This window comes from Hypanus sabinus, chromosome 11 (assembly GCF_030144855.1).
Source record: "Hypanus sabinus isolate sHypSab1 chromosome 11, sHypSab1.hap1, whole genome shotgun sequence".
Classification (NCBI taxonomy): Eukaryota; Metazoa; Chordata; class Chondrichthyes; order Myliobatiformes; family Dasyatidae; genus Hypanus; species Hypanus sabinus.
Window position 1 is genome coordinate 80,117,407 of NC_082716.1, and position 22,017 is coordinate 80,139,423.

Sequence of the window (22,017 nt, forward strand, 5' to 3'; positions counted from 1 at the left end):
ACAAATCTTTGAAAATGGCTGAGTTTATTGAGAGAATGATTAGTAAAATGCTTGGAATTCTGGGATTCTTTAAAGAACAAAAGAAAAGCAGCCAGACATGTGTTAATCCTACTTTGGCCATAACCGGAGAATTATATTCAATGTTCCTCTGTTTTATTTAGGAAGGTGTTGGGGAGGAAGGAGAAGGGGTTGTACTACAATGGTTCCAGGAATGAGGGATTTCAGCTTTAAGGATAAATTGAACTAGAGTTGCCTCCATTCAGCAAAGAAGATTACACAGAATTTGATGGTAGTGTACAAGGTCACAGTGGGTCTAAGCACGGGAGGTAGGGAGAATCTTTCGACATCAGTGGAATTTTTAGAGTCTGAGATAGAGTTTAAAACGGATTGGAGTAATGGGTGCTGTGAAGGAAACACTCAGACCTTTCTAATAGGAGACACATGGGCACAAGAGAAAATAATTTTCAAATTTTGAAAGAAAAGAAGGGAGATTGAAATAGCATAGACCTGGTGAATCAAATGATTCACATCCACTCACCATTGCAACATGTGCTTACTGGGGTTATAAAAGTCAAGCTTAATGAAACTAGTTTTTTTCCCCACAACAATTCTGATGTCTCTCAATCAGTGAGGCTAAAGAAATTCTTCAGTGAATGTATTTAAGATCTGACTTTGAGAAGTAAGGACTTTACAACTGTGTATATTTTCTTTAATGTTGTGGAATTGTGCTTCATAGGAAAACAATGGAGATTTATTTTTACCATCTATGTGAAAGCAGTGTCTGTGGCCTAGTGGCCTTCCAGGTTTATCTGTAAATGGGCAGGACAAAGTACATCATGCAGAGAGAAAATTGAAGGTTTACTTTACAGCATTTTGCCTCTTCCATATCAGCCAGCACGAGGGAAATGGATCTAAATGTTAGCTGGTTCCAAGCCCCCCTCTGCTTACAGAATAACCTTGCAGCATACACTGTGGCACCATGCTAGGGTGAGTAGTGAACGACTTCAGAAGAGGAAAGGCAGCATAAAAAAACTTTGACCTGTTCTGAAGATCACAGATTGAGCAAGAGGACAGTTCATAAATTTAAATCAGATTACAGTCACAGAGAGAAATAAAATAGAATGGGTGAGATAGTTGGTTAACAGGACAGCTCAGTTTTGACCATTGCTTCAGATTCTTAGCTGTCATCTTGAGCCGGTGAAACTATTAAGCCAACACTTCTTACAAATCTACCTCAAAAAGTCTCTGGTGCTTTTTTTTTTCTTCCCCCTGCCAATTTTCTAGGCTGACGTTAGTGACAGGGGAGGTGCCCAAATTATTTGATCATTTTTAGCCCCTCTCCTCAACTTGTAACTGCACAGTACACCATTGAATTTCCCCTTGAAGAGCAAACAGTTACAAATCTTTCTTCTCTATCCCTATCCTTGCAAGTGAATATACTGGGCATTGCAAGGCTACGCAGTCTCTCCTATGAGAACTCTGAGTCACCAGCTTAAACTTGTGGCAGATGTAATTTAAACAAAGCCTCGTTTGTCTTTTTATATTGGAGATGAGAGTTAACTGATATCTAACCATGGGTGTAGCTTGACCTGCTTAGTATTTCCTCAATAATTTGTTCTTTTCAGATTTCTAGTATCAACAACTTTATTCATTCTCTTTTCTTATCTCAATTTCAGTTGATATATTGTCCCAAGTTAGCCAAGGTCAACTTCTGTAATTGCCTTCTCTGGAAATGAGCAATTTCCTAGGTTACATCTAAGATTTTAAAAAAACCTGTTTGATAACTTGTATCTTTATTTATAATGCAGCAGTGACAAAATAACTGAAATCCTCAATTCTCTTCCAGTTTCATAACAAGTGATACAATGTATTCTAAATATATAGAACATAATGTCACTGAGAGGGGTCTAAATACATAATGGCTGACACCGCAGTCTTATTTTCATACTTGCAATATGCAACATTTTTTCATATATTGAAACACGTTTTAACCACTGCAACAATCAATCTGCTGGAGGAACTGGGCTTGGGCGGTGTCTGGGTGAGGGTGGGAGGAAAATGTGAATCATTGACCCCTGGGGAGAGAGCCAGTATAAAGAGAAGGGGTGGTGGAGTAGAGAGACGGGAGTCCAAGGTCATTTCTGGACTGAGGAAAGATGGTGGCCAGGTTGCATCAGGGAAGGGAGGTGGATCTGGGAGACGGTGGTAGGTGGGCGATGGGTTGAGACAGGCACAGGGTAGAAAAATAAGGCATGTGGAGTGAAGTGGGAAGAGAGGAGTGACAGTTGTTGGAGATTGATCAGTAGGAACATAAAGGACCACCAGTACTCGTATCAGATGAGTAAAGGACAGAAGTGTGTTGTGACTGTGAGCAGAGTCACCAGAGAGACACTGAAGCTGGTGGAAATAGAAATTTCTATTCAGCAAAACAAACAGCAGGCCTTGGGATGTTCTTAGAAGAAGAGGCAGCAGCCAGGCAGGGCCTGGAGGGGAGGGTTGAGCTTACCAGTGAGTCATAGATGGTGTGCCCTCTACAGAAAGGGGTGGGAAAGAGTAGATATGGCTGGTGGTGGGATTGCACTGCAGCTGCTGGAACGGATGATGTGCTGAATGAGGAGGCTTGTAGATTGAAAGGTGAGGACTCGGGGAATTCTCTGTCTTCTCTAGAGCAGGAGTTCCCAATTTTTTTTTAATGCCGTGGACCAATAACATAAAGCAAAGAGTCCGTGGACCCAGGTTGGCAATCCATGGTCTTGAGGTAGGCAGATTGAGAGCAGAATTATGTTAATAGTGAAGGACAATTGAGGGTGCTCTGCTGACCACAGCAGAAGAGAAGCCATGCTCCCAGAAAAAGGAGGACATCTCAGATATTGTACCTTTGGGAACTCTTCTGTGGGAGGTATGACATGTACAAAATGGACTGGTTGCACCTGAACCTGAGGGGGAACCAATATTATTGCAGGCAGGTTCAGTAGAGCTGTTGGGGAAGGTTTGAACTAATTTGGCTGGGGGTTGGGAACCAGAGCGAAGGGACTTGGGATAGGACAAATGGTAAGAAAAGCAAAGATGGCATGCACTCAGACTGTCAGGAAGAACAGGCAGATGATAGGACAAGATTGCAGCCAGCAGGGTGAGTATCAGTGCTTAAGGGATGCAGAATCAAAAAGGGTAGTAAATACAGTACCTGGTGTTATATCAATGCACGGAGTGTAAGAAATAAGGTGGATATTCTTGTTGCACTTATACAGATTGTCAGGTCACTGAATCATGGCTGAAGGATGGTTATAGCTGGGAGCTGAATGTCCAAGGTTACACATTGTATCGGGGGTATAGGAAGGTAGGCAGAGGGGTTGGCATGGCTCTGCTGATAATGGCATCAAATCAGTAGAAAGATGTGAAATGGGATCAGAAGATGTTGAATCCTAGTGGGTTGAGTTAAGAAACTGCAAGGCTAAAAGGACCCTGATGGCAATTATGTACATGTCTCCAAACAGTAGCTGGGCTGCACACTACAGATTACAATGGGAAACAGAAAAGGCATGTGAAAAGGGAAAAAATATGCTAGTCTTGGGAAATATTAACATGCAGGTAAATTCAGAAAATCAGGTTGATAAAGGATCTTAAGAGAAGGAGTTTGTTGAATGTCTATGAGATGGCTTTTTAGAGCAATTTGTTGTTGAGCCTACTAGGGAATCAGCTAGATTGGGTGTTATGTAACCCACAGGCGATTTGGAAGCTTAAGGTAGAAGAACCTTCAGAGGCAGTGATCACAAAACGATTGAGCTCAACTTGATATTTAATAGGGAGAAAGTAAAGTCTGCAGTAGCAGTATTTCAGTGGAGTTAAGGAAATTACAGTGGTATGAGAGAGGAATTGGCCAAAGTAAATTGGAAGGAGATGCTGGCAGGGATGACAGAAGAGCAGCAAAGGCTTGGTTTGGGAAGCTTTTAAAACCCTACAGAGAGCATCTAAAAGGATCATTAAGAGGGAAAAGATGAAATATGAAAATAAGCTAACAAACAATATTAATGTTGATAGAAAAAGTTGCTTCAAGTATATATTTTTAAAAAATAACAGATGAGAGTGGATATGGGACCACTAGAAAATGAGGCCGGAAAAATAATGCTAGCAGTCTGCCGGGTGTGAGAGAAGAGAAGTGAGTGCAGTTACTATTACAAGGGAGAAGGTGCTCAAAAGACTGAAAGACCTAAGGGTATATAAGTCACTCAAACCAGATGAACTGCACCCTAGGGTTCTGAAAGTGATAGCTGTAGAGTTTCTGAAGGCTTTAGTAATGCTTTGAAAAAAATCATTGGATTCTGGCATGGTGCCAGAATACTGGAAAATTGCAAATGTCACTCCGCTCTTTAAGAAAGGAAGTGGGTAGCAGAACAGAAATCATAGGTCAGTTGGCCTGAACTCAGTGGTTGCGAAAATATTGCAGTCAGTTGTTAAGGATGAGGTTTTGGAGTATTTGGTGATGCAGGACAAGATAGAACAAAGTCGGCATGGTTTCCTTAAGGGAAAATCTTACCTGACAAACCTGTTGGAATTCTTTGGGGAGATTACACAAAGAATAGATAAAGGGGATACAGTGGATGTTATATATTTGGAATTTTAGAAGGTCTTTGATGAGGTGCCACACATGAGTCTGCTAACCAAGTTGAGAGTCCATGGTATTACAGGAAAGGTACTAGCATGGTTAGAGCATTGGCTGATTGATAAGAAGCAGTGAGTGCAAATAAAAGGATCCTTTTCTGGTTGGCTACCAATGACGTGGTTTTCTGCAGGGGTCAGTGTTGGGATCGCTTCTGTTTATGCTGTATGTAAATGATTGAGGTGATGGAATAGATGGCTTTGTTGCAAAGTTTGTAGATGATATGAAGATTGGTGGAGGGGCAGGTAGTGTTGAGGAAACAGGTAGGATGCAGAAGGAAGACAGATTAGGAGAATCGGCAAGAAAGTGGCAAATGAAATACAATGTTGGGAAATGCATGTTTGTGCACTTTGGTAGAAGAAATAAATATACAGACTATTTTCTAAACAGGAAGAAAATCCAAAAATCTGAGATGCAAAGGGACTTGGGAGTCTTTGTGCAGAACACCTTAAAGGTTAACTTTAGGTAGTGTTGGTAGTGAGGAAGGCAAATGCAATGTTAGCATTCAGTTCAAGAAGTCTGGAATATAAGAACTGAATATATGATGCTGAGGTTTTATAAGGCACCAGTGAGGGCTCACCTTGAGTATTTTAAACAGTTTTGGACTCCCCATCGAAGAAAAGATGTGCTGGCATTGGAGAGCATTCAGAAGAGGTTCATAATAATGATTCTGGGAATGAAAGAGTTATCATATGAGGAACATTTGATAGCTTTGGATCTGAACTGACTGGAATTTAGAAGGATGGGTGGGGAGGGGTGATCTCATTGAAACCTTTTGAATGTTGAAAGACCTGGACAGAGTAGATGTGGAAATGATGATTCCCATGGTGGTGGAGTCTAGGACATGAGGGCACAGCCTCAGGATAGAGGGGCATCCATTTAAAACAGAGATACAGAGAAATTTCTTTAGCCAAAAGGTGGTGACTTTGTGGAATTTTTTACCATAAGCAGCTGTGGAGGCCAGGTCATTGAGTGTATTGAAGGTGGAGATTGATAGGCTCTTGATTGGGCATGGCAACAAAGATTATGGGGAGAAGGCTGTGGAGTGGGGCTGAGGAGGGGAAAAAGGATCAACCATGATTAAATGGTGGAGCAGACTCAATAGGCCAAATGGCCTCATTTTGCTCCTGTGTCCTAGGGCCTTGTGTTCTAGAACGGAAGGCATTATCTTGGGAGCAGATGCAGCAGAGACAAAGAAACTGGGAGAAAGGAGGTCACATCCTTACAAAACACAGGGTGAGAAGAGATCTCATTGAAACCTATTGAACAATGAAAGGCCTAGGTAGAGGGGGAGTCTAGGACCAGAAGGCACAGCCTCAGAATGGAGGGCAGTACATTTAGAACAAAGATGCGGAGGAATTTCTTTAGCCAGAGAGTGGTGAATCTGTGGAATTCATTGCCACGGGTGTCTCTGGAGGCCAGGTCACTGGGTGCTTTTAAGGTGGAGGTTTATGTTTCCATTTTGTTGACTAGGCTGAAGCGACTTCTCTCCACAGTGAATCTGTTTTAGTTATGCAGCTTTTATTAATCCTGTTGCTTTAAGAATTCTGCTGGAGTAACTGCAGGTGGTGGTCAGAACAAAACTCAATTCCTTCTTATCTGTTGACCACATATTCAATGCAAAACTACTTTGAGAAAGCTTCCTATCTCCTTCTGTAATTCCATTTTTTTACAGTTGCAGTTAAATGATTGGAAATAATATTTCCTTATTGAACAGCAAATTTTTTCCAGATCTTAATAAATGTTCCAATAATACTTCCAAATAATTGATCAACTCATTTCGGTGCAAGTTGCCTCTGTGTTCTTGCTTGATTAATGAAAGTAACAGAAATATGTTGTGGCAGTATATCCTATTTTGTTTTAATGTCTAAATCCCAAAACTCACCACTATTGGACTGATGGGTTTTATTAGAGTTCAGGCTGACTTTCCCCAATTGTACTTTATTCCTTAATATGCAGTAGGGTCCACACTTCCAGGATGCATTTCTTTTTATAACAGAATATGATAATTCCCTGGAACTTGCAGTATTGTATTCTTATTTAGGGATATGGTGCATGACAGGCCTTTCTGGCCCAAAGAGCTTCACCACCCAGCTACCCACATGTTTAACAGCCTAATCACAAGACAATTTTACAAAAACCGATTAACCTACTAGCTGAGGGCTAAGGCACCGGTGACCCCTGTTTCCATCCAAGGGGTCAGTGTGGACATAGTGGAGGATTACAAATACCTGGGGATATGAATGGACAATAAACTGGACTGGTCAAAGAACACTGAGGCTGTTTACAAGAAGGGTCAGAGCCGTCTCTATTTCCTGAGGAGACTGAGGTCCTTTAACATCTGCCGGACGATGCTGAGGATGTTCTACGAGTCTGTGGTGGCCAGTGCTATCATGTTTGCTGTTGTGTGCTGGGGCAGCAGGCTGAGGGTAGCAGACACCAACAGAATCAACAAACTCATTCTTAAGGCCAGTGATGGTGTGGGGGTGGAAATGGACTCTCTGACGGTGGTGTCTGAAAAGAGGATGCTGTCCAAGTTGCATCCCATCTTGGACAACGACTCCCATCCACTCCATAATGTACTGGTTAGGCACAGGAGCACATTCAGCCAGAGACTCATTCCACCGAGATGTAACACAGAGCGTCATAGGAAGTCATTCCTGCTTGTGGCCATCAAACTTTACAACTCCTCCCTCAGAGTGTCAGACACCCCGAGCCAATAGGCTGGACTTATTTCCACTTGTCATGATTAACTTATTATTATTTAATTATTTATGGTTTTATATTGCTATATTTCTACACTATTCTTGGTTGGTGCGGCTGTAACAAAACCCAGTTTCCCTCGGGATCAATCCGTCTGGTAGTGCTCTGCACTGTGGAAGGAAACTGGAGCTTCCTGAGGAAACACACGTGGTCACAGGCAGAACATACAAACTCCTTACAAGCTGTGCCGGAATTGGACGCTGAACTCCCAACACCTCCCAAGATTTTGTTCCCTAGTAGTAGTTTGGTTTGGAAAATAATAAGCAACTCTACATGATTTAGTTCTGGGCTTTCCTGTGGTTTAAAGATTAACTTATCACTATGCTCTGTCATTTAATAAACCACAGACTGCTATTATTCTTTATACCTCTTGTGGTTTCAGAAGTTCAAAGGCCATAACAAAATTCAATAAACCGTGCTGTCTCCTTTCTTCAAACACCTTATTACTTGCAGAATAGTCTGGAAGAATGCCCTGCGGAATATAAATTGTTATTTGTGCAAACATTTTTAGCAAGGATTGTTTTTACTTTTTGGAACAAATAAAATTAGAAGTATCATTACACTAAATCTTATGTATAAATGCTGCTGTGAATAGGTAGATTTACCTGTGTTACGAACCCCGTAACTGGGTGTCTTACCAGCAAAGATAGAAGTGTCCGTTGGAGTCTGGTGATACTATTTTCAACAATATTTATTAGCAAAAATATACAAACTAATATCAATGTGAATATACAGAGAATATACGTTAGCAATACTAAACCTAAAAGTGCGGGTATAATAATAATCACTACTGAAACAAGCTCTATCGTTGTCTAGGGGATAATGAATTGTCAGATGGAAATATAAAGTTCAGTTCATGCAGGCTGCGGTAGTTGTTGGTCGCGGTGTTTCAATTGTTGAAGAGAGAGAGAGAGAGAGAAAACGTGTGAAAAATAACAGCTATTATCTTGCCAACCTCCCTTTTCGATTTTGATCCGTCGATTTGTTGTTGTGGCCATTCACGTATGACCCCTCCGTCCTTTAGCTAGACCAGGGGTCAGCAACCTTTACCACTGAAAGAGCCACTTGGACCCGTTTCCCACAGAAAAGAAAACACTGGGAGCCGCAAAACCTGTTTGACATTTAAAATGAAATAACACTGCATACAACGTTTTGTTTTGCCTTTATGCTATGTATAAACAAACTATAATGTGTTGCATTTATGAAATTGATGAACTCCTGCAGAGAAAACGAAATTACATTTCTGCATGCAACAAAAACATTTTGAACTCCAAAAAAAAGACGTTGGGTTGAAGGTTACTTTGAAGTGAAATACTCAACGTCTATTTGAGTCCTTCTTGTATTTATGAAAAACGCCAAACTTAAATTTGCCGCCAGCAGCAAACCAAAAATAACGTCAGCCAGCTGTCAACCTGAAAAATAAAAGGACTATTTCACTGAACAATGAAAACATATGAATATACGTAAAATAATAGGCAATTAAAATATTTATCATACTTGGTCAGGTTGACTCACACCTGACAATGCAGTCGTATTCAGTAGGGATGGATCGATGCTTAGGGGAGTGACCGGGAAGGATAATGTGTTTTTTCCCTCTCTGAACACACAGAAGCGTTTCCCAAACGATGTTTGCATTGCGATGATTGCAGAATGTAAATACTCCGAATTTATCATGTAGTGACCTTGTTTGAACTCTCTCAAATTGGGGAAGTGAGACAATGTGCCTTTCTGTAAATCTCTGGCAAGCAACGTCAACTTGCGCTTGAATGCCAAAACATCCTCCAACATGTGCAGGGCTGTACGTCCTTACCCCTGAAGAGCTGTGTTCAGCGTGTTCAGGTGCGCTGTCATGTCTACCATGAAGTGTAGCTTTTCCAGCCACTCTGGCTGTTCCAGCTCAGGAAAGGTGAGCCCTTTGCTGCCCAGGAAAGTTTTCACTTCTTCCAGACACGCAACAAAGCGTTTCAGCACCTCCCCTCTGGACAGCCAGCGATAAAAACACGTTGTAGCGGTGTGCTACACGCAGTCAGTAAACTGCAGTCAAAGATAGCTTTATTCGAACTAAACAGCCTTGCTTTTAAGCCTCCCTCAACCTGCCCCCCCCCCATGGGCGCGGATGCTGCAAAAGACACGTACTCACAAACCCCCGTAGGCTATCTCCCTTAGCCTGAACGCTGGCTAATTGTGAGCCGGTTCGGATGTGTCAGGAAATGGGTCGCCACAACGTCTTATTTAGATTGTACAAGATCACCATAATCTTCAAATTTAGAATTACATTTCAAAAACTAACAAACTAACATAAAATACATTTTAATTAAATACTGACCAATTATTTCCAAAAGCAACAGGGAGCCGCAGCACAGACGTAAAAGAGCCACCTGTGGCTCCGGAGCCGCGGGTTGCCGACCCCCGACCTAGACCGTTCTTCCTTGGTGGACTTGTCACCCAGGCAAGGGTGGACACACACAAAAGCCCCAACCGGTCTTGCTACAAAACACTGAGTTAAAATTTACCGACCCTTCGTTTGGTCTCCAATCTCCCACCCTGTCTCGTGGGGGTTCTGACGCTCACTAGCGTTTCTCCTGGTGCTTCTGAGGGGTGTTACCCCAGACCTCACTTTTCTCCCTACTCACGGGGTCTCAGGTGTCAATCAGGTTAGGGTGATGTAACCCATCAAACCAGCCCACTCTGGTTGCCCCCTGAGGGGTTTCAATGAATAGAACAGTACCAAGTACACAATCCTTCTCCAAAAGACAATAGCAGTAATCAATGGTTCCGTTCCGCTTTTGTTAGTAGGAGCCCTTCACTCTGGGTAACTCTTAACTTTGTCTCTCTCTCATTAACTTTCATGAGCTGTTATCAATAACAACTGCCCTGTCAGATTTCCTTTGTCTCTCTCACTTTGTTGATAACAGCATCGAAATAGTAGCGATTGGCGATTCTCCAAAAGGAGGGGGCTTGGACAACTCTGCACCCTTCTGCCCATCAGAGTTGTTCATCCTTCGTAACACCTGTAAACCTTAGTTTTGCAGAAATAAGATTAAATGGCTTAACAGTGGGAATACTTGGAGTACGTTGGCCGGTTCTGGTTTACATTTCTGAATTTATTGACAATAGCCACTGTCAGTGAGCCTGGTTTGATGCAAAATCCATCCTTGCCTTCAAATACTCTTAAATCGCAGAACCTCACCAGCCTTTCCTCACACTATTGCCCCTATTTGCCCATGTCTTGTTTCTAGATATTAATATTTTTTCTTAATGTACAGTTTCAACATTTTTTCACTGACATGCAGAAATATTTTTTCCTTTTAATATTATTATTTAGATGGTTATTTTTCCAGGATATACAAACTTAATTTCTTCTAAGGTTAAACATCTTTTCTGTGATAGTGCCCTAATCATGTTAAACTAGATGGAAGCTTGTTTGTATATAAAATGCAGATGTGGTATTTCTGACTTGGATTTGAGGCTCACAGTTAAAATCTTTTAGCTTGCATTGAGAATATCTAATAAGTAAACTACTGGCTTGTTTCTGAATGGTGTCTGTGTTATCATTCAGGCTGACACTCGAGTGTGTTTCTGAGGGGCCACTATGCTTGGAGATGCTTCCCTTCCGATGAGAAGCTGAAGCTATTGTTTACTGTGAACTGGATTTAGAAAGTTTTGTGGCCTCTTTCATTCCCCATATTCGAAAGCCAACATCCCTGAAAAAGTTGGTGCAGTGAGGAGACCTGATACTTCACAGCTTAGTGGTCTAGGTTGGATCCTGACCCGTCCTGCTGAGTGTTGGAGTCCGCATGTTCTCCCTGGGTTTCCTGCCCATCCCAAGAATTGGCACTGTAAATCACATATGGTGTGAACATACATGGGAGAAGGTGGAGAAAGGGGAGGGTGAAAAGTTGAATATAATAGGTGAGATGACATTCATATAAATATGGAGACTTGATATTCAGGGCAGACTCGGTGAACTGAAGGACCCTTTCTCCATGTAGTACCTTTTTGATTCATAACCTTGTCATTGTAACAGTTTCTGAGTGTGACTTTATGACAGTGCTACATGACAACAGTTATTTTGCGATTGTGAAAAATGTCGCTGAGCTAGATTTCAATGTTGTGGTTGGTCATGTTGTTACATATACATCTAGCCAATTTTTTCAGTTTTGGGTCTGCATCCTATTTTGTTATTTTAACAAAGCTGGTGTACTGATGGACATTGTTTGTTGCACAGATGGGGCATTTTGTTCTCCCACCCAGCTGACTACACGCCAGTCTGCACCACAGAGCTGGGCCTCGTGGCAAAACTGATGCCAGAATTCGAAAAGCGCAAAGTGAAAGTAATTGCTCTATCGATTGACAGTGTTCAAGATCACCTGGGATGGATCCAGGTACAGTGCAAAATTTTCTATGGGTTGTGTACAGTGTGATTTAGAAAATCCCATGGGTTAACTTCCATAGAGATCAGTTCAATGGTCTAAACAACGAAACAGGTATCAGCCAAGTACGTATTTTTAACAATTACTAAGGGGCCTTAATTCAGATATGAAAATATTTTAATGCAATCACTTAATATAAAATTTTGCTATTTTAAAGGGAATAATTTAGTTTTGCCATATTTTCAAATACTGGGAATTCAGGAATGATGTGGGTTAGTCTCTTGAATTGAGTACTTTATGATCTTGATTCATTATGGGAAGTTAACTTAGCCCTGAGGTATGTGGCTGTCAAAGGCATGTTAGCTCTCCGTTCCTTAATTGCAGTCCCAGTGTCAGCCTTGTGCTCAACTATTATGTCAATAAAAGTCTGTATTCTTACTTTATTGTCTCTGATGTTAAAATCACAGCGAATAATGAATGTATTATTGCTATTTATTTAACTATTAGATTAGTTTAATTTTTTAAAGGAATATTCCTCATCCTTGAACTAGCAAAAATGCAGAAACAACAGTGGGATTGTGAGTGTTTTTTTAAGAAGTCTCCACAATCATTTTCTGTATTTAAGTCCTCTCCAATACTTCTATAGTCAACCTGGGATGTCACAGCAAGTGACACACAGGTACCTGATTGAGCTTGACTTCAGGGAGCAGAGAGCCATGGGTTGTCTATCAAGGGGCAAATCCATATTTAGTTCTGAACTCGTGTCTACTATCCTGTACCAGTAGATACAGAGGTGTCTCACAACAAAATGGATATCGTACTGGTGGGTACAACTCCCAGGAGTAAAGTACCATTCACTAAGTTTGTCACCATTTAACACAGTTGTATAGACAGAGTGAGTGAAGGTAGATCCAGCTGGAGAGGAACATTAGAGGTATCAGGAATGGGGCAGAGTAGAGCAGCTGAGAATTATGTTTCTGCATATGTTTAAAGACAAATCCCAAAGCAAAATGAGCAGTTTCTCTAGAGCAGCCCAGTGATGTGAATTGTAAATTAGGCCCTCTGCTAAATATTGCACTCTGCTGGTATAAACTCTCATTCTCACTAAAGATGGCTCTGCGAATGTAGGATGGTAATAATGTACCCTAAAAAGAAATTACCTTTACAATGTTGGAAAAGTGATTTTTCAAAGTTGAAAATCATATTAACCAATTTTGAACATATTTCTGGGATCGTCAATGCCAATTGTTAATCTCATTTTGACCTGAGATTTTCCTATTCCATAACGCTGTTTTTGCCATTGTTACATTTTCCAATGACATCATCAGTGATGCAACTCCCAAACTTTGACTCCAGTTAACTCCCCTTCCATGCCCTTGCCTTAAATAATGACCGTTTGTGTATCCTTTCAGAATCGGTTGTTGCAAACCCTGAAGTCTCAGATTGACTTTCTGTAAAGCACCATTTGCTATAAACCTACAATTACAGCTCACGCTAGCCAGTTCAGTCAACACTGACCCTTCACCCTTGAACACTATAATCAAGACTGCTTTCTAATGCCCATTTGTATAGATCACTTGGGGGTACAAAAGGTATCACCCAGGTAACACATATCCACTGGGACTGGCCAGCCTTGTTATCCACCTCCCTTGCCTTGGGAGTAGATCCGGTATTTGCTGACTGATGTGATAACTGAGGTTGCTGATTGCTACTGTATTAGTGGAGCTCAGTAAGCTCTCATTCAACGAGACCTGACTGTTACTTCAGGCTACAGACACAGGCAGAGCAGGTGTGGGGATATCCCTGCCCTGCACCTCTCCAAAATGCAGGTTGCCACTTGCATTTATGGCCTTGGAGAGCTCCCTGCAAGCTCTTGCCAGCAATGCCTGCTTTATAAGTACGATGAAGGGTTTTTAACCCTCAACGTTTAACAGTTCCTTTTCTCCCAGGTACTGCTCAAACTGCTGTGTTCCACCAGCAGATTTTCTTTATTGCCTGGCTGTTCTGGGGGGAGGGGAGGAAACTGACAGTCCCCTGTTAAAATAAACAATATTGTCTTCAATTGAAAATTCTGACCCTTTATTGAACTGATATCCTGTCCCCTGTTTTATGATAACCTGAAGTTCACTTGAACACAGGGCATCCCTTGCTGTCAGTCAGTCAGTAACTCTTGGAGTCCTGTCCGTACGCTCTGCCCTTGAGGCTGGCCCAGTAAGGTTTCAGGTGTCTATCTGGACGTAGTGAGAAATTTGGCCATTAATACCTGCTGTTCCCGAAAGGATATAGTATGCAAATAAACTTTACAAACTTGGAGGATTGTGAAATAGCTAGATGGAGCAACGTTATGTTGTAATAACCTCAAAAATGGAGCAGGTGAATTCCGCAATCCACTTTGGAATGAAAAATAGGCCATAAAGATGAACATGAAGTTGTCCACTGCGCCACTGTATTGTGTACCTCACATGTTTAAGAATATCAATGGGAATTGCTTTTAGTGACCCAAATCCTCACACCTGTTCCACCATTGAGTAAGATCATCACAGTGTCAAATCTAGTTTCCTGTTTGGTCCCAGAGAGTTGGCTGAAGAAGCAGAAAAGGGCAGCTTTTGGCTGTGGCTGAGGAGGAAGGACAAAAATTAGGGGACTGACAAACGCCTTTTGAAAGCTGCAAGGGGATGGCAGGGAGATGTTGCTACCACTGCTCCGTCACCAGGAGATATACCAGGGCTAAGGGGGTGAAACATCAGTGAATGGTGTTCCCCAGTGGATGACCCTGACCGGGGGCACTGTTGGAGGTGTGGCAGGCAGCAATGCCAAGCAGGAAACATCTTCCTGGAAACTTCACTGGCTCTCTTGTGGTCTGATTTTTGGATTTTTTTTCTCTTAACGTTAGTCATTTACTAATTCAGCCATGACAATTCTCTGGAGTAGATTTGTGATCCTTTGAGGAAATTCATCTTGGTCTCCATCTGACCAGCCATTTATTCTGAAAACCAGATTCTCGAATTCTAGGTTGCTTTCCCATGTGGGACATCATCTCACCATCAACCCCTCCTAAGTTAGATATGGCCTTTGTGGCTAAAGGGATCGGGGGTATGGAGAGAAAGCAGGTACAGGGTTCTGAGTTGGATGATCAGCCATGATCATACTGAATGGCGGTGCAGGCTCGAAGGGCCGAATGGCCTACTCCTGCACCTATCTTCTATGTTTCTATGTTAAGTCTTGCATATGTTCAAGTTGATCACTCCTCGTTCTTCTGAATTCCGGGGAGGATGTGCCTAACCTTCTCAACTATGTCTCATAAATTAACTCTCTCATCCCTAGGACAACTTTGTGAGAATTCTCTGATCTGCCTGCAACATGACCATGTCCCTTCTCAAATAAGAGGGGCATGTATGCAAACTGTATGCAGTCCTCCAGGTGTGGTTTCACCAGTACCCTGCCCAGCTGTAGGTTAGAGATGGACATCTATTCTTTAACTATTCTGTTAAGGACAGATCTTGACCCAACAGGAAATCATGGCATATTGTTTGGAATACCATTCACAAATCTTGCCAAGTAAGGGAGATGTGGTTGTTTGCTGATTTCTGTTTACTAAATGCAGGATATCAATGCCTACAATGGAACCAAGCCTGCTGAGAAGTTGCCATATCCCATCATTGCTGACGAAAAGAGAGAACTGGCTGTGAAACTCGGAATGCTTGATCCTGCGGAAAAGAGCAAGGATGGCCTCCCATTGACTGCTCGTGCTGTAAGTTTTGCATTGATAGTGGCCACCTCCTGGGACCTAGTTTAAACTGATTTGATAAATCAGTTAATTGTGCTAAAAGATCATTGCCTTTAAACCTGGGACACCTATAATCCCATCTAGGTGTTAAAGCAGGCTTACTTGCACACACAACACTTCTGCTTGCTTTTCCCTCTGATGGAGAGCAAACCCAGGGAACTTGAAGGTTGACAGATTTGCTTTCTTGTTCTTCACAGTGGAGACCTGAGAAAGAATTTGGCCCAAGTTGAAGTAGCTCAGCCCATAATATGCTGAGCTAATTAAACTCTTCCCTTCAACCTGCAAGATGTCCAATTCTCTTCATTTCCTGTACATTCATGCGGCTATCCAATGCCTCTATCATATTTGCCTCCATTACCACCCCTGGCAGCACACTCGGGACACCCATACTCTGCATAGACAAAAAATTTCTTGCCCTGCACCTCTTTGAAGTTGCCCTTAAATGCATGCTCTCTAGCTTTAGACATTTTGATCCTGTGGTAGGGAAAATCCCAGCTGTCTGTCTATGCTCCTCATAATCTTATAAACCTCTATCAGGTGTCCCCTCAGCCTTGCTGCTCCAGCGAGAAAATCCACGTTTATCCAACCTCCCCTTATGTAACATGCCATCTAATCAGGGTGGCATCATGATAAACCTCTTCCACACCCTTTAATGAGTGACCTGAATTGAATGTAATATTGTGGATGTAGCCTAGTCTTATCTTATAGAGCTGCTACATGATTTCCTAATTCATGAACTTGATGTTTCTGAGAGGCAAGTATGCAGTACTCTTCCACCACCCCATTGACTTGTGTAGCCACAATCGGGGAGCTATGGACTAAACTCCTTCTGTAAGTCAACTCTGTTAACCGTCCTGCTAATAACTGCATACTGCCCCTTTACATTTGATCTTCCAGAATGCAACACTTCACAAATGGCTACATTAAACTCCCATTTGCCATTTCTCCATTCGTATCTGCTACTGATCTGTACTTTGTTATATCATAAGACGTAGACACAGGAGCAGAATTAGGTTACTCAGCCAATCAAGTATGCTCTGCCATTCCATCTTGGCTGATTTATTATCCCTCAACATCATTCTCCCCCTAACCTTTGAGACCCTAACTAAACAAGAATCTATCAACCTCTGCTTTAAGTATACTCAATGACTTGGCCTTATCAGCAGTCCACTGCTATGAATTCCACAAATTCACCACCACTAGCTAAAGAAAATCCCTCTCATCTCTGTTCTGAACAGACATTCCTCTATTCTGAGGCTTTGCCTTCCAGTCCTAGACACCTCCCCTCCCCCCATTATAGGAAACTCACTCCACCTCCACCTTATCTAGGCCTTTCAATATTCAATGAGATCCCCACCTATTCTTCTAAATTCCAGTGAGTACAGGCCCACAACGAACAAAAGCTCCTCTTACAATAACTCTTTCATTTGCAGAATCATTCTCGTGAACCTCCTTTGGACTTTCTCCAATACAAGCACATCTTTTAGATAAGGGGCCCAAAAATGCTCACAGTTCTCAAAGTGAGGTCTATCCAGTACCTTATAAAGCCACAGCATCGCTTCCTTGCTCTTGCATTCTCGAGCTCTCGAAATGAATGCCAGTATTGCATTTGCCTTCCTTATCACTGATTTCATCTACAAAATATCTGTTGAGAAATCCTTCTAAGTCCTTCTGCAACTCTGACTTTTGAATTTCTTCCAGATTAGAAAATCTTTGGAAAAGATTTGGGAAAAGGAATAAAGTGCATTACCCTACATTTCTCTACGGTATATTCCATCTGCCATTTCTTTTCCCATTCTCAATGTGTCCAAGTTCTTCTGCGGTATCCCTACTTCATCAACACCACCTGCCCCTCCAAGTTCTTCTGCGTATCCCTACTTCATCAACACCACCTGCCCCTCCACCTACCCTTGTATCATCTGCAAACTTGACTACAAGCTTTCAATTCTGACATTCAAATCATTGACATGAACAGAAGCAGTTCCAACACCAACCGCTGTGGAACACCATTAGTCTCTGGCAGCCAACCAGAATAGACCCCCTTGATTCTGACTCTGCCTCCTGCCAATCAGCCAATCTTCTATCCATGCTAGTATCTTTCCTGTAATACCATGGGCTCTTATTTTGTTAAGCAGCCTCATGTGGCACCCTGTGAAAGGCCTTCTGAAAATCCAAGTAAACAACACCTACTGACTCTCCTTTGTCTATCCTGTTTGGTATTTGAAAAAATAACATTAATTTGTCAGGCAAGTTTTCCCCTTAAGGAAACCATGCTGAGTTTGGCCTACTTTACATCTGTGCAGATGTCCGTAAATATCCTCCATATGTCAGATGTGGACGTCCAAAAATGGCTGTTGCCATTTAACTCTCCCTGATTCCTGCCTAATTCAATCATAATTTGCTTTTCTCCAATTAAAGATTAACTTTATTTACCACATGTACATCGAAACATACAGTGAAAAGATGTGCTGGGGCAGCCCACAAGTGCCACCATGCTTCTGATGCCAACATACCATGCCTACAATGTACTAACCCTTTCTAACCTGTATGTCTTTGGAATGTGGGAGGAAGAATTCCCTTGCAAGACCCATACCTACTTATTGTTATTCATTGTTATCTTTAATGTTGTGGTCACTGTTCTCTTAAGTTTTCTCCAATTGAAAGGTTGGTCACCTGCCCAGGCTCACTTGCCAATCCCAGGTTCAGTATGGCTGCTCCTCTAATTGGATTGCTAGACTATCAACATACTAATTTAAGAAACCCTCTTAGATGCACCTAAAACAGATTCTAAACATCTTGCACCAAAGAGGTCTTGGTCTACAGTACTGTGCAAAGCTCATGGGTGCATGTGTACGTATTTAACTAGGGTGCTGCTTGGGTATATAACTAAGACTTTTACACAGTACTGTATTTGTCAGATGCACCCAACCCTGAGACATCAGGCAAAGTCACTTGATTCTAAACAATTGTTTTATTGATTATTGCAAGATGTCTCTCTGGTGCTTTCTGCTCCATCACAGCCATGATTCCCACTCCATATGGCATGAAATATGTTTTTGTGCGGCAGCAGTGCAGCGCATGAAGTGACTGCAGTGTTGTGCAAAGGTCTTGGGCACTCTAGCTATACACAGTATATGTGCCTAAGACTTTTGCACAGTAAAGTATACTGAGGAAGTTGAGTCCTCCTGCAAAAACAACCCTGTTTTTGTACCTTTTCCTAATTTGCCAAGTTTTGTAAGATGTGTTGAATTAACCAGCTTTATTTGATAAGAGTACTTAGTTCTTTGAGCTGCCTTGCTGACAAGCTAAAGTAATCCAATTTGATACTATGATAACCCCTGGCTTTTTTTTTTACCCTTCACATTACCCTCCGGAAAGGGGTAAGATGAGGGAACTCACACCAGTCCTCCTAATTGGATCAGAAGTGGAAAGTGTGAGCAATTTCAGGTTCCTGAGTGTAAATATCTGAAGCCCAACATGCCGATGCAGCTTTATAGAAGGCATAACAGCTATATTTCATCAGGAACTTGAGATTTGGTATGTCACCAGAACACTAATGCGTTTCTAACTGGCTGTATCACTGTCAGGTATGAGTGGCTACTGCACGGGATAGAAGTAATCTGCAGAGTGTTGTAACATCAGTCAGCTCCATCATGGGCACTAAGCCTCCGTAGTATCCAGGACATCTTTAAGGAGTGGTGCCTCAGAAAGATCCCCATCACCCAGGACATGCCCTCTTCTCATTGTTACCATCAGGAAGGAGGTACAGAAGCCTGAAGGCACACACCCAACAATTCTGGAACAGCTTCTTCCCCTCTGCCATCCAGTTTCTGAATGGACATTGAATTCCATGAACACTACCTCACTACTTATTTCTTTGCATTACTTATTTAATTTAACCAATTAATATACACTGTATATTCATACTGCAATTCAGCCTGTTCTCTATTATTGTGTTGCATTGTCCTGCTACAAAATTGACAAATTTGATGACCTATGGCACTGATACTCTGATTCTGACATTATATTCTTGTGTGCTTTGATAACATTTACTTGCTTTAGTTGTAACAGAGCACAGAAACTGACCATTTGGCCTACCACGCTGATCATTTTTAACCATCTTAACTAATCCCACTAGCTTGTGTTAGCATTGTATCCTTTTTGGCCTCCCGAAGTGTATGGCTTAAAGTCCCTTAAACAATTTTATCTGCTCGCACCACCTCCTTTGGCAGTGCGTTCCGGATAGCCACCACTGAAGCTGCTGAGTGGCCATTTGAGTTCCTCAACCCATCCAGGTACTGGGATGAAGTTCCCTGAGCATTCTGACAGCAACGTGAAGCACATTAAATTGAACTGAGTTTAAAAGTAGACCCTGAATACCATTCTGGTTGAAGGTATGCTTATTCACACATTGCCAAAATGGCAGAGGCTTCAAATGGCAACTAGAAGATGACACAGTACTCTGCACTGCCAGTCCTCTGATATCCTGTCAATTTCAATGAAAAAAAATGGAGAGGAAATTCTTTCCAATTACTGCCAATGATGTCCATTGAATCATGTGTACAGAAATCACATTGCACATTAACAACCCACCAAAACCTCTTCAACACAGCCCAGTCCCACTGAAAATAGCACTGAACCTATTTAAAAGCTCATCTCCTTGCAGCACCGTGGTGAGGATGTCCTGCATTAAAACAATTCTCCTTGGCTTCTCTCCAGTTGTTCTCTGTGACTTAATAGATAAGTGTTATCTGCTAAAGACATCTGTCTAGATCTGTGTTGTCTCGTTTAAAGTAACAGAGCTCATTGTCAGCAGCATCTCTTCACAACAGACTTCCTTTTTCTCCAGGTGTTTGTGATTGGCCCTGATAAGAAAATGAAGTTGTCCATCCTCTACCCAGCTACCACTGGGAGGAATTTTGATGAAATTCTAAGAGTAATTGACTCTCTGCAGTTGACAGCTTGTAAGAAAGTTGCCACACCTGTGAACTGGAAGGTGAGGATAAGCTGAACACTCAATTACCTTTGTTTTTACCTTCCCTTTTTAAATACTACATTGTATAAATTGCATTAATTTAAACAATCAAATAAGAGCACAAAATGTAACCGATCTATTCACAAAAGGAAATATTTTAAGTAGTATTTTTCATATTTTAAAAAGGGGTGAACTTATTGCAAACAAAAATTTGTCATATGTGGTTTGTTGAGTCAATGACCAGAAGCACAAATTTGTAAATTGATGAATTTCTGTGGGAAATGCAGAAATGATTTGGTGAGAGGTTGGGGGTGCAAATCTAATGTTTATGGCTGAAGGGAAAAGGAATTAGATGATTACAAATCCATTCCTCATTTTATGTCTCTTCCTGATATCTATAATGAGAGAAAATAGGGAAAATGTTGGTTTGGTTTTTTTTTGGTTCAATGCTGAAATTCTGAATTTTATGTCCCAAAGATAGGAGAAATGAAGAAACACTGACTGTAATGGCCAGGCTTGGACTGGAATTTGCAGAGTTTGATGTGGTTTCATCTTTAAGAAGTTTTATGAATAATTAGTTTCTTTTCTAAAATGCATTTCTTTTCTCCACAGGTGGGTGGGGAATGCATGATTCTTCCCAGCATCAGTTCGGAGGAGGCAGCCCAACTGTTCCCAAAGAAATTCCGCGTTGAGGAGCTCCCTTCTAAAAAGAATTACATGCGCTTCACACCCCAACCTTGAAACCCAGGAGCAACTGAGTTCAGTTACACTACACCTCTTGTGCCTGTCAATTTACCCAGTTATCATATGAGAATAAATTGAATTGTATGGTAAAAGATAATTGCTTTTCCTGATTAATTCTAATGAAGCCTTCTACCAATAAAAATCTAATTTTGTGAGTGTGATGTTTTGGTGGTGTATTTGTAATCCACTCTGTTAGGTAGAATCTGTAGGGAGCATAATGAACTGCTAAGATGACATTGCAAAGCTCAGACAGTGATTGTGACTCTCTTCCTAGGCAATTATTCGCCTGAGAAAAGGTCCCATTCAGAAATATTGACTGTACCTATACGTCCACAGTTGCTAAGCTGCCTGTTCTGCTGAGTTCTTCCAGCAGTGTTTTTTTTTGTTTACTCCAAATCCCGGTATCTGCAGTTTCTTGTCTCCAATTATTTGTCTTCAAGACCTAAAACCATTAAATAAAGTGGTCAAATTTAAAACAAAGAAGTGCCATAATATTCAGAAATGTAATTTAGCAAGAAATTTAGCTGTGATTGAAGTACTAAATGAATGCTAGTTATTGTCTCCTGACCCCATGTCTTTGAACATTTAGGGCTACTGAAAAGGAAATTCAGTAGCCCTATGTGAGCCCAATACAAAATGTCTAACATGGATGTCCATGTCTTCCACTCTCAGGATCACAGGGTTACCAGATGCTACAGGGATTTGCACAGATGTAATT

The 22,017-nt window shown here is 41.6% G+C and overlaps 1 protein-coding gene across 1 annotated transcript in view; it reads left to right on the plus strand.

The window, feature by feature from the left end:
• prdx6 (peroxiredoxin 6) overlaps positions 1-21,455 on the plus strand; it is a 28,788-nt gene extending 7,333 nt beyond the window's left edge. The window contains exons 2-5 of the mRNA XM_059984830.1: positions 11,649-11,805; positions 15,398-15,544; positions 20,430-20,576; positions 21,168-21,455. Of these exons, the coding sequence (XP_059840813.1) occupies positions 11,649-11,805; positions 15,398-15,544; positions 20,430-20,576; positions 21,168-21,296 (580 nt within the window). The 3' untranslated portion in view covers positions 21,297-21,455. The remainder of the gene's footprint in view (positions 1-11,648; positions 11,806-15,397; positions 15,545-20,429; positions 20,577-21,167) is intronic.
• Positions 21,456-22,017: the final 562 nt, after the last annotated feature.